We start from the raw sequence: 16,273 nt of genomic DNA, 5'->3' as shown, positions 1-16,273 counted from the left end.
TTTACTTCGTTTCTACTTGGACATATTCTGCGAGAGCTTCTTCCGATTGTGTGCTTTTATATCTCAGGTAGCATTTGGGTTTTATTTCAGAGAGTTCTTTTACCTCGACAAAACCACGGTTTGGTGTGGTTTATCGCACTCGTGTTAATATTTCGCTTTCCAATTGCTTCTTCTGCTGCTTGATGCATTTCCTGATTTTTGCCAAGTATCTTCTAATCCCCATTCTGGTTGTAACTCGATCTCTTTTAGTTTGCTGGTAATCCTGTTCTCATAAAGGAGTTTTGTACTCTCTGCTGCTATCGACTCTATATTGTGTTTTTCGATGAGCATTGGGGTTTTCTGTTTCGTTGCAGACGTTCTAGTAGCATCTTGCATAAAACAAGGTTGAGATCGGTCCCCAGGTTAGCAGATGTTAGGGCTCTGACATAAAGTACTTGTGACGGTGTTATCACTCGATTTGTGATTATAAAATCTATCATTGATCGCTGGCCTCGATTATTGTTAAAAGTGTATTTATGTTGGTCTTTATGAGGAAAGTATGTGTTGTTGATTCTCATTTCATTTCTAGCGCAAAAGTCTATTAGTGCTTCGCCGTTTTCATTATTTATTTCTTCGTTGTACTTTTGTTTTATACCTGGTATGACATCGTTTCGGATCCGTGCATTAAGATCCTCAAATACGATAATTTTGTATTCAGCGTTTATGTTATCTGCGGTGTTTTGTAGTTGTTGATAGAAATTTTCAGTTTCTTCGGTGGGCTTAGATATGTCTGGGGCATATGTGTTTATCAGGTGTGTTGTGATGTTACGCATTTTTACAGATTCTTAATAACCTATCGTTGATGTATTCGATATCTTCGTTGCTTTGCGTCTATTTATCGTGCAGCAAAATTCCGACTCCTGAATGTGCTCTTTCTTGTTTAGCTTTTCCGCTGTATATGACGGCGTGGGGTGGCGTCATATAATACCGGTCTTTGACATCGATTCACTACTCTGAATAAATTCGTTTCTAGTTATCATATATATTTAATCTAAGGTTTAAATTATTAACTGCATAAAAAACAAGTACCAAAATATAGACATTAAATGAGAAGTAAAAAATTAAAAGAATGTATGTCACTAAAAGATTCGATTCGTAATGATTGTTAAAATTTAATACAAGTCATAAGTGTCATCCGATTAATAACACTATTGAATTATCTTTTTAAATTTTTATAATAATTCTTGTGTCAAAATAATTTCATATCAATTATTTTTAAACATATTTAGTTTATATAATAATTAAATTTACTATCAAATATCAACTATTGTATGCGACAAAAAGAGTTCTTAGTAGAACATTTTTATATTTTATACACTCACAGCGGAAGAGTCAATTTGTGTACTTAACGAGGGGGTGGCCGTTAGGTATACAAAGACACACCTACAAAAACTGTTTGATGAACTGAAATTTGATTGAAAATATTATGAAATTGAACTGAATTGAGCTGCCGACAAGAGGCCAACCCTCACAGTTCGGCATCACCTTTGTCAGTGTCTGCGCAGTTGAGAACTACTCTCAAATTAATATATATGTACTTTCGGTTTAAATTTTTGATTGCGTTAGTAGGTAATTATTTTTCATTCTGGTCCTTAAATACCAATTATGTTTAGTTGGTATCTTTTTACGTTGAACATAGATACACGAGCTGGGATATATTTTATAAAAATATTTTTTTCTATATAAAACAATTTAAAACAATAGCTGAAGAGGTTAAATAAGATTCCATCGCATAATTATTAATTTATAACTAAGTTTACTAAAAATATTCATAGGAATTTCATACTGTATACATTTTGCAAAAAAACTTACAGGAATTGACAGATTATAGACTAATCGTACATTTCAGTAATATTTGTTAATGATTTGTTTTCCCACAAGAACGCAAGAGTTTCAGAACAATGAAAAAAACATTTATTTCTACAATTTCCCAAATTGAAAATGTTCGGTTCATTTTCTTAATTTTTGTAGGACACACTATATATAATCCTCAACAATCGCGGAAATTGTCAAATGTCACTCCCATGCGCAAACCGTAAAAAGATGGGAAGAAGGGAAAGGATGTAAACTTTCCAGGGTAACACTAAGTAACCTTGAAGAGTCAACACCAAAGAAGTACTTGGGAATGACCAGGAAAAACCTACGTTTGGCAGTTGGTTTTTTAACTGGTCATTGTCAACTAAGCAAACACCTCCATACACTGGGGCTAGCAGACACACCTCTATGTGGGAAGTGTGAACGAGAAGACGAAACTGTAGAGCATGTCCTATGTGAATGTCCAGAGTTATCGTTAATACGAGAGTACGCGTTCGGCGAGTCCTGGTCCACACCTGCCCACATAAGAGAGATGTCTCCTGGTGACTTGTCCACCTTCCTAGAATTGGCTGGATGGACAATGAGCTAAGGGTGACAGCTCCCTGGCAGGATGCACAATGGGTCAATTGTGGCCTAAGTGCTGTGAAACTTAACTCGCCCTCTCTACTCTACAGATACAGACAGATCCTCAACCATATTTCGATATTCATCTTATTTCTTTCATATCTCATTCAATTCAGTTCGATATATCTGCATTTTTCTAGGAATCTTGATAAATTGTATCGCAAGATTCTTCCTATATCCTAGTTTCAAGTTGTAAACTACGTTGAGTGCTGTTTTATGGATTTAAACTCATTTTGAGTCAGAGGTTTATCTTAAAAACAAAACCCAGTGCCTAACTTTGTTTCAAAAAGACCCCTTTTCAGTGTTTCATTTTAAATATTTTTTCAAACCACTTCGTTCGTTTTTTTTTATTCTCCTGTCAGATATCCTATTGATAAAAATTGTAGATTTTACCGCCAGGCCTGAAATTAATCAAGAAGTCGCCTTTTAATTCTGCTGAGGAACGGATCCTTCATGAAGTGTTTGCTAAAACATATCTTCTCGTACTGGGATTACTTAGATGTACTGTCAATACTGTGCCTTCCAGTGATGCCCAAAATTAGGTGACTAATTTAGTCGTCGTCAATTTCAGTCCATTTCCTTTATAGAAAAAAAAATAAGCTCTAGTATAAATATACATTTGAAAACTCCAGGGGGCACAAATCTATGATTGATTTTATAGTCACTAATAGAAAAAATATTCAAAAGCAGATTCTAGATATCCGAACTTTAAACTCAGCAGAGGCAGGGAGTGAACACAAAATAACACCAAAACATTTTCTACAGGAAATCACCGAGGAAAAATTCAATGTAGAATCACTGTGGAACGACTCTACAAGAGAAATATACCAAAGGAAGCTAGCACAGAAGATACAGCTGAAACAAATAGACGACATCGAAGATATAATCGCGAGCTAGGAGAAAATTAAAAACAACATTGAGGAAGCAGCAACAGAAGCTCTAGGAAAACGCCAAGTCATACTGAACAAAGGAAACAACATCAATACACCATGGTTCAGAAAATAAATAAAAGAGAAATGTAAAGAGAAACGAGAGGCCTACACGAAGTACAAAACATCCAATACTCCAGAATTCCGAGACACCTACAAAAGAATACGAAATGAAACAAAGCAGTTGGTAAGAAAAACAAAAAATGAACACCGGGAACAGTTTACAAAAAGGATGAAAAGCGACTTCTACGGTACACAAAAACAAATATGGAGATTCATAAGAAACCAATGGAAATAAATGGCAGAATTGAAGGAATACAATAACATAACAGCAAACGAATGGGAAAGATACCTGACGGAACTGTTTAAAGAAAGGGAAAATAATAGTCAAATAATAACACAATAAAGTACCTGAATTAAGACACGAAATAGAAATCAGTTTTCAGGAAGCAGAGATAGCCATAAATTCACTCAAAAATAGAATAGAAAGTCAAAAGGACCAGACGGAATAACCAACGAGCTTCTAAAACACGGAGGAGAAAGTATAACCCTTGAGATGACAAAACTTATACAAAAGAAAGAGCATAATGATACCAATGTTAACAATGTTAACAAAATCAATAAACTAACAACTTTATCAGATAAACAACAAGGATTCAGATCCGGAAGATCCAGCGTAGACGCCGTATTTGTACTGAGACAAATCACAGAAAAAGCCATCGAGTACAATAAACCACCATATCTATGTTTTATAGACCTGACAAAGGCTTTCGATCGCATCCAAGTCGAAGACGTCTTACACCTACTGTATAAAAGAAACATACCAATCAATATTATACAAACCATCGAAAACATCTACTTCCATAATCGAATACAGGCAAAGGTAAAAGGAAAACTAATACAGTGTATACCAGTACAAAGAGAAGTCAGACAGGGTGACTCGTTAAGCCTACTTCTCTTTAATATAATTATGAACGAAATAATACAAGCAGTACGTAAAGGTCATGGTTACAGAATAGGGAACAAAGAAATCCAAATATTATGTTCAACGACGCCGCATTAATCGCAAAGAGTAATTTTGCTATTAATTGCTAATGAGGCATTTACTATCAAAATTAAATTTTAAACAGTTTTATTTAAAGCTCAACGTAGAGACAATGACGAAACGTTTATTCTTTACTAGAAGGCTCTCGAATTATTTGTAAGCCTATAAAGTGATCTATTTTTGGTATGTGTTTACACTTTATAGTCTTTAACGAAATAGGTTGAGGAGGGGAGAATCGTTTGTCTCAAGTTGGTCATCCAGAATTTTGTCTGTGTTTTTAATTTGTTAATTTCCATAGATTCCAATAAAGATAGCTTAAGGCCTTCTACCCGCCTTCTACATACGCACTTCGCCATCTAAAAGGCGAAGTGCGTATGTAGAATCTGTTTTTCTATTATTGAAAGCCCTTTTATGTTCTGCTATTCGTTTATTAACAATTCTACCAATTTGACCGATGTAAGTTTTTGGGCAGTCGCCACATTTAAGTTTGTATACACTACTGTGTAAGTGCTGTATACAAACTATACGTTTATATATATTTGTATACAGTTTATCTAATAAATTAAATTGTTTTATACAGAGTAGTTTGATTCGATAAACATTATGTATCACTATTCACACGAATAAATATTTAAGAAGAACAGGAAATTCGTTTATATATATTTCTATTCAGATTTTTTCGTTTTATAAAATGTTACATCTAATTGTTAGAATTTGCCCTTTAATTGTAGATAACTACTTTTTCAGTGATATTTATATCTACATAGGAAATTCAAAAGATACGATTAATTAAAATTGCATTTCCTGCGTAACTGTACAAATGTTCACTAGAACATGCGAGAATTTGATCAGATATCTTTTAAGTTCGATATTGAATACATTGTAAGAGAATAATAACGATATAGCATCATGCACAATGCGGTAATTTGTGGAATTTTCATATAACTCTTGCCTGCTTCATTCTGCATTTTATTTCTAGAGGTTTTTTTATTAACGAGTCGTATAAAAAGCAACTAAGAAGATATATAACTAATTAGTATTGCGATAATATCATTACCGAATGTAATTCTATGATGAGGATGATTAGGGATACGATTCTTCCTAAAAGTCATCCATTTTATACTACCATATTTCCATTTCAGACCAGATTCCGCACTTTTGATTGCCATTATAGCTGATACTTTCTAAGAATACTCAGATACTTCTGAAGATGATTACCAAATGTAGAATTGACCATAAAAATGATTAGGATTATGATATTTCTTAAAAGCCATCCATTTGATCCTCTAAATGTTTCATTTCAGTCCGGATTCAGCACTTTTGATTACCACCATAGCTGTACTGTCTGATGATACTCACATCCTCCTGAGGATATATCGCCAAACTACACAACAACTACCACTGTGCCGACATGAGAGGCATCGCTGCGCGCCGTAAAACCAACACTGCATTCTAACTGTGGCTTCTACTATAGGGCTTAGTCAATCTTGTACGCTCTAATTATAATTAACAATGAACACTTATGAATTCTACATATCCTATTCTTCTTAAACTATTACTAAGTAACTTAAGAATCGTACCCTACAAGCTCCGAGTCAACAATGTACAGAAAACGTTTACATACTACCAAGTTTAGATTGCCCACTCATATTTCCCTTTTTATCATGTCGCAAATATATATGAAAATGTCCTTAACGTCAGCAAGAACAATTTTGTGATTGTGATCCGCCGTCTACATCGTTTAGATCTTTTGGTCGACCTCGTCGTCCTGGAAGCATAGCTCGATCTACCGCTGTTTCTATTCTGATCATCACTCGCTCTACTAAGGTTTCCACGGCCCTGTTTACGTTCTGTCCGGTTGCGGCACTCGTTTCCAAATAGGGCAATCTGAAAGATCGAGATATTTATTTGTATACTGTAAACATGCCGTCAGTAAAATATATACTGAATTAATAAATGCTGTATGTGGGGTGTACTGCATAGATTCAAACTGTGAAGTAACTTAATAACGTTTCAGGAAAACAATATCTCTTGGTAAATATCGGCGAAAGAAACTATTTTTATCTGTGTGTCCGTCCATGAAGAAAATAACACCTAATATATTTTAAGCGAAAACAATAACTATTAACTGACGCCAATGTAAAAGTAATACTTTTTCACCATAAATCTTTTATATGTGATAATTTTCACTACATGTTATTAGAAGTGATTTTCTTCGCGGTCGCGCATTTTTTTTTCGCCGCTCCTTTTTAGAAAATTCAATCTTCTCGAATATATGAACAGAATAAACTTTCTTGGCCTTCTTGGAGCAGTTACTTTTTTCGCCGCGCATTATTAGAAGTTACAGTTTTTGCTGTTCAAGTTTCGCGAATTCAATCAGTTGGTATCGCTGACACGGTTTATAATATAGTAGTAACCTGACCTGGGTCAACTTTAAGTGTTCAGTTATACAATAAATTAAAAACTACAATCCGTCTTTCTGCTAAAAAACTGAACATTTAAAATCAGTTGGGCTAATGTAGTGGAAGCCCAACACCACATTAGGTGTATGGAACGTAATAGGGATGTCCAAAAGGATAAATATGTGCGTATTAATGAGTTCATTAATAATTAAATATACATACTTATACGATTCGGCAAATTCCCTAGCTCTCCATTCGGTAATAACTCTTCTTTCTTCTAGATCTGCTTTATTTCCACACAAAACTACATCTGGTACCTCGCAGTAGGCATGTAACTAAAAGAATTCAAGAAATTTATCATGTGTGTACTAGTTTAATGAAACCAGCATACCAAATTATAAATTACTGATCTAAACTACCGATATTTACAAATATATGAAAATTGAAGCATAAAATGTAAAAGAAAACACAAAATAGACATACAGTGGAAACAAATACAGTAAATTAAATAAAAACTTTATAATAGGATTCTTTTTTAATAACTATTGTACTACAGCCACTTGCAAAAGATAGGGAAGCAATTAAAAAAGTGATCGCCAACCTTCGTTACAAGATGGCACAATAAAAAGAAGAAGTATTATATTAAGTAGAAAAAATTCAAAGTCCTGTGAGATCCCAAATTAACCAGGTTTGACTTTGATTATACAAAAATTACATTATTATACAGTCTTAAAATTCGAGATGAAAAAAACAAAAATTATAAAAATACAAGAAATATATTGTACACAAAATAATTCTTTAAAACAATCTAAACAGGGTACTAAATGTAAAATGCACCTAATTGTATTTATAAAAAGAAAAGAAAAATATAAAAAGCAAACTATGCAGTGTTTCATTAATCCAGAGTGCAGCAAAGCTAGCAAATAAAAAAAAAACTAAGGACAAAATGTTCAATTGGCCTCCTACCCTTAGTTGTTCTATCCAGTTTCGTATCTCGAGAAATGATTGTTCATTTGTGAGATCGAATAGGAGCAAAAATCCCATGGCATCTCTATAAAATGCCGTTGTGAGGCTGCGAAATCTGACAATAAAATTATGAAATTAATTGCATTCCTATTATTTTGTATATATCTAGAAAATGTGTTTTAAATATTTACTTTTACAATACCAAGACGAACTTTAATATACTTTTACTAGTATTGATCCCATCAATAAAGAGTATTCAAAACAAAATCGCATACAAAAATCACAAGAGCTTATATTTTATCATGTATCTAGAATATTATAGGTCCAAGTGCGAAATTTCTATAATGAGAGATATTAGAAAATAATAGAATGACTTCAATTAGTAACAGCATCAATACATTTTAAATAAAGGATAATATATGAATAGTAGATGTAGATCTTTGGGAATATGAAATGTCCAATAGATGAAAGATGTCTTATGAATGCTGAATTAGACAAAAAATGTTTCAATGGAGTAAATCAAGAGGATGAAGAAGTAAATACAAAAGAAAAAGATGAACAGCAAGTAAATAAAGATTATAAAATCTGATATTTTTAGTAACTAAATTCCAATCTAGTCCTAGTATGCCAATACCAGCATACAAGATATTATAAAACAAGTTAAGAAACTCTTTTTGTAAATTTGTAACTATTGTCAATATTAAGGTTCATCACAGTAATGGTTACTGTCTTATTCTTCTAGGTCTGGCTATATGATAGAAGGTCTAGGACAAAAAAATCTATTATCAATGGTTTATACTTGATTGGATCATTCTGTAGTTAGCAAATTATTCAATTTTGCCAAAATTAGAATTAGGAAACTTTTTCGTTGATTCCATACTTGTACTAGTTTCACATTATGTTATTTTAACATAAGTAGTAATTATTTTTGCAAATCATGTTTTAACATCAATTTTTAAAATAATCAAAATGTTGAAATCTTTAAGTATCAACTTCCTTGTTAATGGCTCTAATATATGTTTTTAATCTTTTACAGGAAACAGTTATATCAGTAATACCCAAAATATAACAAATTTGATTGTGGTACATGTCATCCCTAATTTTTTAATGAAATAACTTATTTAAAAGTGATTTGTTTACTAAGTACAGGTCACCTGGTAGGTTTACCTGTTGCATATACTATATCCAACAACTAAAAATACAGTTTAACTATTTATCTATTTTACCTAAAATTATTCAAGCAGTTTTTCTTACCTTTCTTGTCCAGCTGTATCCCAAAGTTGTAGATGAATTCTATGATTTCTGCCTTTTGACTGATATATCTGAAAAACTACTTGTTGTACTTCGTGTGACGTAAGTTAGACACTATCTTACCATTCTCTTTTCTCTAAAATCAATTCCAACTGTTGATATGAATCTTGAATGGAACACTCCATCTGTATATTGGTATAAAAAACTAGTTTTTCCTACTCCTGAATCTCCTAACGCAAGAAATTTTATTAGGTAATCGTATTCCATTCTGAGAAACTAATATTTTTATTTCCGATTATGCTACTGATAAATTCTTAAAAAAATAGATTTACCAAACAAATACATGTCAAATTTATATAGGTTAAAAAATTAATGATCTTCTACTTTGTATAATATGTGTATGTAACCTATAATTTACCCAGCACAAGTGTCAACTGTAAAATTTTGATGTATTATTTAAGTTCATTTTTAAATGTATTATATAGTATATAAATGTATTATGCAAAAGCTGCAAATCGTCTTGTCGATTAAATACATAATAATAATTTTATTCAATAGTACTGAAAGTTCATATTTAGTGGTTGACGACTTTTTCACAGCATAGACATAGACTCAAATGTTTTATTCCCTATGCTGTGATTTTTTGACATTGACATGTACGCGGTGTCAATAAACTTTCAATATTTTGTTATCATTGAATCAAACGTCACATTAACTAATGAATATAAATATTTTTGTGTCCGTTTTACGGACATTATCTAATAATCATTTGATTTTATGTAGAAATAATTAATTTTATAAGTTTTCAGACGAATTTATTTAAACACAATTAATAACTAATGGATTTTTATTTCAATATATGTTTTTAAACCGGCTGCAACACTTAACATTCCAACCAGAAACACATTTTGGGTTTAAAAATGTTTGTAGGAGAATTTAGCAAAATAGTCCATTGGGGACCGCTAACTGCTTTAGGTATTACATTTTATTCGCAGTTATTTTATTTAATTCTTTTTAATCCAAAGAATTTAAATTATTAATTCATAAATTTATTAAAAATCACCTTTTTAGGAATTATCAAGATTGTCACAGCCATGACTATTCACTGTTCAAATATGTGGTGGCCAAGAAGTACAATAGGTGGAAAACTTAATTTTTTAGTTTTTGTAGGATTCTCTGGTCTCACCTTATATAATTTTCTGTCTTCTATGTATCATGGTCCAGGCTATTTAATACTTAATTGGAGACCTGTAAGTTTAATAGATTACTGTAATTTGTGTCCATAAATTGTAAACCCAATAAACCCAAAATTTTTTTATCATTTATTTTTAGGATAAAGAAGAGCATTGCAAAAATTTACAGTTTTGTTTAGAATGTCAGGGATATAAAGCTCCTAGGTCACACCATTGTCGAAAGTGTAAGTAAACTATGTACATAATGTCTGTACAATAAAAAAAATACTTTTTTATTCTTCCATATTTTAATATATCCATTATATTATTATGAAATTTTAATCACCAGAATTAAATAGCAATGAGATTTCATTGAAATTTCTTGTATCAACAAAATACTATTGCTAATTTTATCATTTTTTATGCATATTAAATAGTTTTTTCTTATTTTTCCTGTTTGATTTTTATGTAATATATTATACCTCTTATTCCTAGTCTCTATCTGGCAGAATCAGGAAGTTAACATGATTTCTGGTGTACTTTCTTCGACTATTGATCCTATATATCTGCCATTGACAATCTTCTTATGGAACATGTTTCCAATATGTCTTTTGAGAAGCTCTTAGCTAGGTTATGGTCACTAATAATGTGAATGAAAGCAAATAATGGCTCAACATCATGTATTAAAAAGAAAATTTATATAACTCATAGGTTTAACTTTAATTTTGAAATGATACATGGTTCCGATGTTTTATATGCAGTTGTCAGTTAATTATTTTATTCTTTTAATAGCCTAATAGCTTTCACTGTGGCAGAACAAATGCTGGGAAAAATATTTCCAAATATTGACCTATGCACTTGCAAAACATTGTATCATGATAACACACTGACTGTAAAAGTCTATATTCTTTTGATAACTATATTTTGTTTTTGACAGGTGGTCGTTGTGTTTTAAAAATGGATCATCACTGCCCGTGGATCAATAATTGCGTGGGCTGGGGTAACCACGCACATTTCATCTTTTTCTTAACGTTCGCAACTGCCGGATGTCTGCAAGCCTCAGTGATATTGGGATGTTGTTTGTATAAATCCATACATAGAGTAAGGTACTTTTATCACGGAGATACATCAGTAAATTTTGGTCTGTATGGGATGATGTTATGTGTTCTTTCACTTGGCTTGTCCATTGGGGTGGTGGTAGCAGTAGGAATGCTTTTATTTTTTCAGGTAAGCTACAGCAACTTTAAGTATTGATGTGTTTTTATTAGATTGGTATAATTCAGTAGATAATGATTGTACAATAGCTATGTCAATTAATTTAAGATGATGCAAATTTGGTGGAATCACAGGCAACAACTACATAGACATGAGAATATTGAGGCAATCAATTTCCTTGATACTACTGCCGTTACTAAAACACTGAAGAAGACAACACCTTTGAACTAGTTTGAATGATAAAGAAAATCAGAGCATAGTGCTTTGTGTGTGTGTGTGTGCATGTGTAGAATAGTGCATCATTTCTTCATTTCGTTAGTTTAGATAAGAAAACCCATAGGAAAGCTCTTAATTAGAAGGAACATTAGTAATTTAGGTTATATAAAGTTGCTTATGGGTCATTTATGAACAGCCTAGGCTTATTAATAAAAAATATATATTTTTGGAAATTGCTCATATAAAAATTTAATATCGTACAGAGAAAATCATATTAACTTCATACTTTCATATTTAACAGATATAAATCAACAAAAATAAGTCAGTCATGTCAAATGAGATAAATGTAATTGTTAAACAATAAATAAACAACATAAGAATAAGAGTATCATCCTTAAGTAGATTCATCTAAGATATTGTTAATTTTTTTCGAACGATAACAATAATGTAACAACTAGAACAAAACTATGAGACTGATTCGGCAAAAATGTTGACATTAGCCTTCTACAAGCATGTACCACACTACACAATAGAAAATGGCGCCATCTGGCGGTGATACTCAGTACTTATCGGATCGCCGTCGTAGATATAAATTTTGATTACTATAACTTGAAATTCGGGACAGCGTATACTTGTTTGTAATATTTGTGCTAAAAAATAAATTTAAAATGAACTTCAAATTTTTTGCGTCCCTTAAGGATATTTAGAGGTGTCGCTGCACCCAGGGCACCCACTTTAGCCACGCTACCGTATTTATGAACTTTTTTTCTCCTTAGATTAGAGCTGTTATGAAAAATAGAACAGGTATAGAAGACTGGATTATGGAAAAAGCTGTTGGTCGTAGGAAAGGAACACAAGAACAATTTCGATTTCCATACGATATAGGGATATGGAGAAACATAAGTCAAGTAATAAACCTTAGTTGTCAGCCTGTTGGCGACGGTATTATGTCTTGGCCTGTCGCCGAAGGATGCCACGAGTTTTCGCTTACTGTAAGTATCGTTGAGTTTTATCTTGAGAGTTTATATTAGTCTTACTTAAGGGGGGGTTGAAAGTGGGGACTGAGCAATTACTGGGCTGGAGATAGGGTAAGCAAACAAACCGAAACGTCTGCGAACGGCCACTCTTGTTTTGGAGAGCTGGGTCGTAAGTAGTAAGTGAATAAAGGAGGGACTGGAAGGGGTAATTACAAAGAAAGAAATCAAAAAAATACTTACATAGATTTTCTGGGCAACAAACACAAGAAGGTTCCTAAACTATTTGAAATGCACGCACTGGCCGATGTATTTCCTTTAAGAAAGTTTTTGGGATCGGAATTGGACCAAAACACTGCAAAAAACACACAACTGTATCCCACAAAGGCTAGAATTGGTCTGAAGTGACCATGGAACACAAATATGGTCAATTCTTGGGAAGATTTGGGCTTCAGATTATCCTGGATGACAACAAACTGCAATCTTCAAAACCCGGTCACTCAATTTCTTCTTTAAATCATGTGGACGTCTCAAATGGTTGGAAACGCCCTCTTACAAATCCTTCAGATAGGGCACAGTACAAAACAATCGGTGATTAACTCAACAAAAACTGCCAAATAACATTTTGAGCACAAATTCACCTTTAAAATTGAAAAAATTGCCAGCTTTTAAGAATACAACCGAAATCTATCTCTTCCCAATCTCAATCTCAACTTGTCTGTTTCTCTTCGTCTCGGTTTACTCGACTTTCTTCACTTAAACTCCACACTGCTACTATACTACACATTTTCCATAACAAAAACGAACAAACAATAACGAATTTGACGAAAATCCGGACTAAACAATGAAACCAAACGCTTTGGCGTTCCATATTAGATTAATTTCATTCTCCCAAAACCGCTCTCTTGTCCGCATCAACGAAAAGATTTCTGTTTACTTAACGCGCAATATCCAATAGGCGGCATCATCATCAAACAGATGCAATTAAAATTATTATATACAGACCAGAAATGTTTATGTTATCAATCCCAACGACGCAAAAGGATTGAGAAAATATTTCGGTGTTTTAATACATACGAAAGGAAACCGAAATGTTACAACTTTCTTCCACGAATTCATATCTTTACTTAACTACATTACTCTTTTGTTTAAGGTTGAACAAATAGAACAGAAACAAGAAAAGAGGCTAAAATCTAGAGTTTATAAAATTGTTAAACCCGCTTCTGGATATTGGTTTCCTATAACTTTCGGCATAAGAGTTTGCTTAAATTACCCATTTAATGATGAGCCGAGAATAAAGTTAGATATTGGAGATTCTGTAGTAGTTACTAGATGGAGAAGGTAAGTAAATATACAAAATATTTGTAGATTTCATTATTTTATGGTATTGTTACATTAAACGCTCGGTAGTTTCATTGACATGTCCCAATTTCTCTGACTAATGATGCTAAGGTGTCGTTCGAGTCTTAATGAACAGAACATTAAAATGACTGAAGAATTCTTTAACTGTAATTTTTGAAACCGTGGAGGTTTCCTAGTCGGGATTGTATAGGATCATTTTCTCTCTTAAAATTAGATTATTAAAAAAATTATTCTACTGCTTTAAGTACTTTGTCTGCTTTTTCATTCCCTTCTATACTAATATGAGATGGAATCCAGATAATTGTGATCGCCCATTTTGGTGTATATGAGTAATTCTCCACTAAATGAGAAATATCTGCTCCAAGCTAATTTTATGTATAATACATGTTGGTTTTTTTTTGTATTTTTGGCACGTCACAGCATATTTAGTAATTTAAAAAAGGAATATTTAAATAAATGAACTTCAAACACCTCAAAACACAGTCCCCCGGTACATACCTTTTCCAGAATTACAAATCTTATCATAAGTATTTATTTTTCAAACAAATTCAAAATACAAAAAAAAGTTTCCAAAATATCCAAGTACATAAAAAAACTGGTATGCATCTTTAGACATTATATTTTTAACAAATTTTAATCAAAATATTTATATGCTAATGCTACCAAACCGCGTTGAGTCAAATTTTGTTTTGGTGCGGGATATTTGGGTCTGCTGGTGAACCCCACGTCTCAGCCGTTAGTGAAAACAGTCCCCTGGTAAGCTTTTTTGTACTATTTTAAGAGTTTTAATAACGACAATTTGTTTAGAATAATTGATTATCTATCAACATCCCTTGCCAACAATCCCCTACCATTTCATAGCACAGGGAACTAAAATTGTTTATTTTAATATTTTATTATTTGATGTGCCTATCTTCTGTTATCCTTTTCTTGCTAATTATAGCTTTGTTTTCTTAACGTTTATATTGAGTCCATATTGTTGACTGTAATACGTGATTTTGTTCATAAGAACTTGTAGTTCTTCTAAGTTGTCCGCAAATACTATGGTGTCATCGGCATATCTGATGTTTAGCCGGTAACCATTTAGTAGAATACCTTTTTCAGTTTCGTGCAAAGCTTCGATAAATATTCTTTCAGAGTATAGATTGAAGATTAGAGGAGACAAAATACAGCCTTGCCTCACTCCACGCATAATTCACATAGTCAGTGTGTTCACCTTCAACTCTGAGATTTGCTGAGTAAAGATTTCTAATTATTTTCAGATCTTGGTTGTTAATTCCTACTTCTTTAGTATTTGCTTTGTTTTTGTGGATTACTTTACGTTTTGGAGCTGAGAACTTGAATTTATCGCTTTAATTTATTTTTAGGCATTGGCTTTTTGGTGAAAAGATACAAGAAGTTCCGGTAGGACAGCCCGTTGAACGAATTAAGGGGTGGTTTCCTAGACGGTGTGCCGTTGAAGTAATTGAAAACAGCAATTCTCCAGCTTCCAACAACAGGCAGATTAATGGTCAACATTATAAGAAGAATAAATAAAAATATTTATTGTGTTGTGTGTTTTTTATCCCTTCTTTTTTGCTGCTGCGGAAAATTACGGAAGTATAGCTGTAATATAAACATATAGGAATTCTTAGTCTATAAACACCTGATAAGGGCGAGAAAAAAGTAATCATTTGTGTTATTTAGTAGAATTTTCACAAAAGCAATAAAATAAAATGCATGTAAACCCAGTGAAGTATAGGAATAGAATAATGAGAATGTTACTGAGGTGTATATGAAAATGTATCATTTACATTCAATTTAATTGGACCTCTTTAATAAAGAAAAAATATACTATGGCCTGTAATGGTGAGCCGCACTCGAAGTTTATAGGCTGTGGTCTAAAATGTATGTTCTTCTTAATGTTAATACTTAATGCAGAAAAGGGTTTGCATTTAAACATGTCAAGAAAAAGCTAATTCCAGATCACGCTGTATAAAGCCTGAATAAAGTTCATTATTACAAAAAAAGGGCAGCGATGGCTGCGCTTCTTGATAATACAACAGAATCTTGTTCTCATGTGTGCATCAGCAAGTTTCACATGCATTGAAAATTATATTGCGTAGTATGAAACAAATAATTACATGGATTATTACATAATTTATAAAAGGAGAGAAATGATGATGTGCCTCTTCATTAAAATTGATTCGTACATCTACAGACAGTAGTTATGAATACTGTAAATTTTTGAGTGTTGACACTGACACAGCGTCTGTATCGATAC

At 32.5% G+C, this 16,273-nt stretch overlaps 2 protein-coding genes across 2 annotated transcripts; one reads left to right on the top strand and one right to left on the bottom strand.

The window, feature by feature from the left end:
- Positions 1-4,353: 4,353 nt before the first annotated feature.
- Positions 4,354-9,406, bottom strand: Rab27 (RAS oncogene family member Rab27). Its single transcript, XM_072543628.1, has 5 exons — positions 9,195-9,406; positions 9,075-9,142; positions 7,821-7,935; positions 7,077-7,189; positions 4,354-6,339 (listed from the first exon to the last, which is right to left on the bottom strand). Exons 1-5 carry the CDS (start codon positions 9,336-9,338, stop codon positions 6,150-6,152), a joined length of 630 nt encoding a protein of 209 aa, XP_072399729.1. The 5' UTR covers positions 9,339-9,406; the 3' UTR covers positions 4,354-6,149.
- A 347-nt stretch (positions 9,407-9,753) lies between these two features.
- LOC140450172 (palmitoyltransferase ZDHHC6) lies at positions 9,754-15,561 on the top strand. The gene is made up of 7 exons (XM_072543627.1): positions 9,754-10,046; positions 10,143-10,321; positions 10,404-10,488; positions 11,181-11,470; positions 12,451-12,666; positions 13,802-13,989; positions 15,378-15,561. The coding sequence occupies exons 1-7, from the start codon at positions 9,992-9,994 to the stop codon at positions 15,544-15,546; spliced, it is 1,182 nt and encodes a 393-aa protein (XP_072399728.1). The 5' UTR covers positions 9,754-9,991; the 3' UTR covers positions 15,547-15,561.
- Positions 15,562-16,273: the final 712 nt, after the last annotated feature.

This window comes from Diabrotica undecimpunctata, chromosome 9 (assembly GCF_040954645.1).
Source record: "Diabrotica undecimpunctata isolate CICGRU chromosome 9, icDiaUnde3, whole genome shotgun sequence".
NCBI lineage: Eukaryota > Metazoa > Arthropoda > Insecta > Coleoptera > Chrysomelidae > Diabrotica > Diabrotica undecimpunctata.
The sequence above is the reverse complement of the archived record's forward strand: the minus strand, read 5'-3'. Positions and strand labels throughout refer to the sequence as shown.

Coding starts and splice junctions, on each gene's coding strand:
- Rab27 (XM_072543628.1), bottom strand. CDS start 9,338: ATGGAATACGATTACCTAATAAAATTTCTTGCGTTAGGAGATTCAGGA. Junction 9,143..9,194: donor ATTTTAGAGAAAAGAGAATG/GTAAGATAGTGT, acceptor GTAGTTTTTCAG/ATATATCAGTCAAAAGGCAG. Junction 7,936..9,074: donor GATACAGCTGGACAAGAAAG/GTAAGAAAAACT, acceptor TTTTATTGTCAG/ATTTCGCAGCCTCACAACGG.
- LOC140450172 (XM_072543627.1), top strand. CDS start 9,992: ATGTTTGTAGGAGAATTTAGCAAAATAGTCCATTGGGGACCGCTAACT. Junction 10,047..10,142: donor GGGACCGCTAACTGCTTTAG/GTATTACATTTT, acceptor TCACCTTTTTAG/GAATTATCAAGATTGTCACA. Junction 12,667..13,801: donor GCCACGAGTTTTCGCTTACT/GTAAGTATCGTT, acceptor CTTTTGTTTAAG/GTTGAACAAATAGAACAGAA.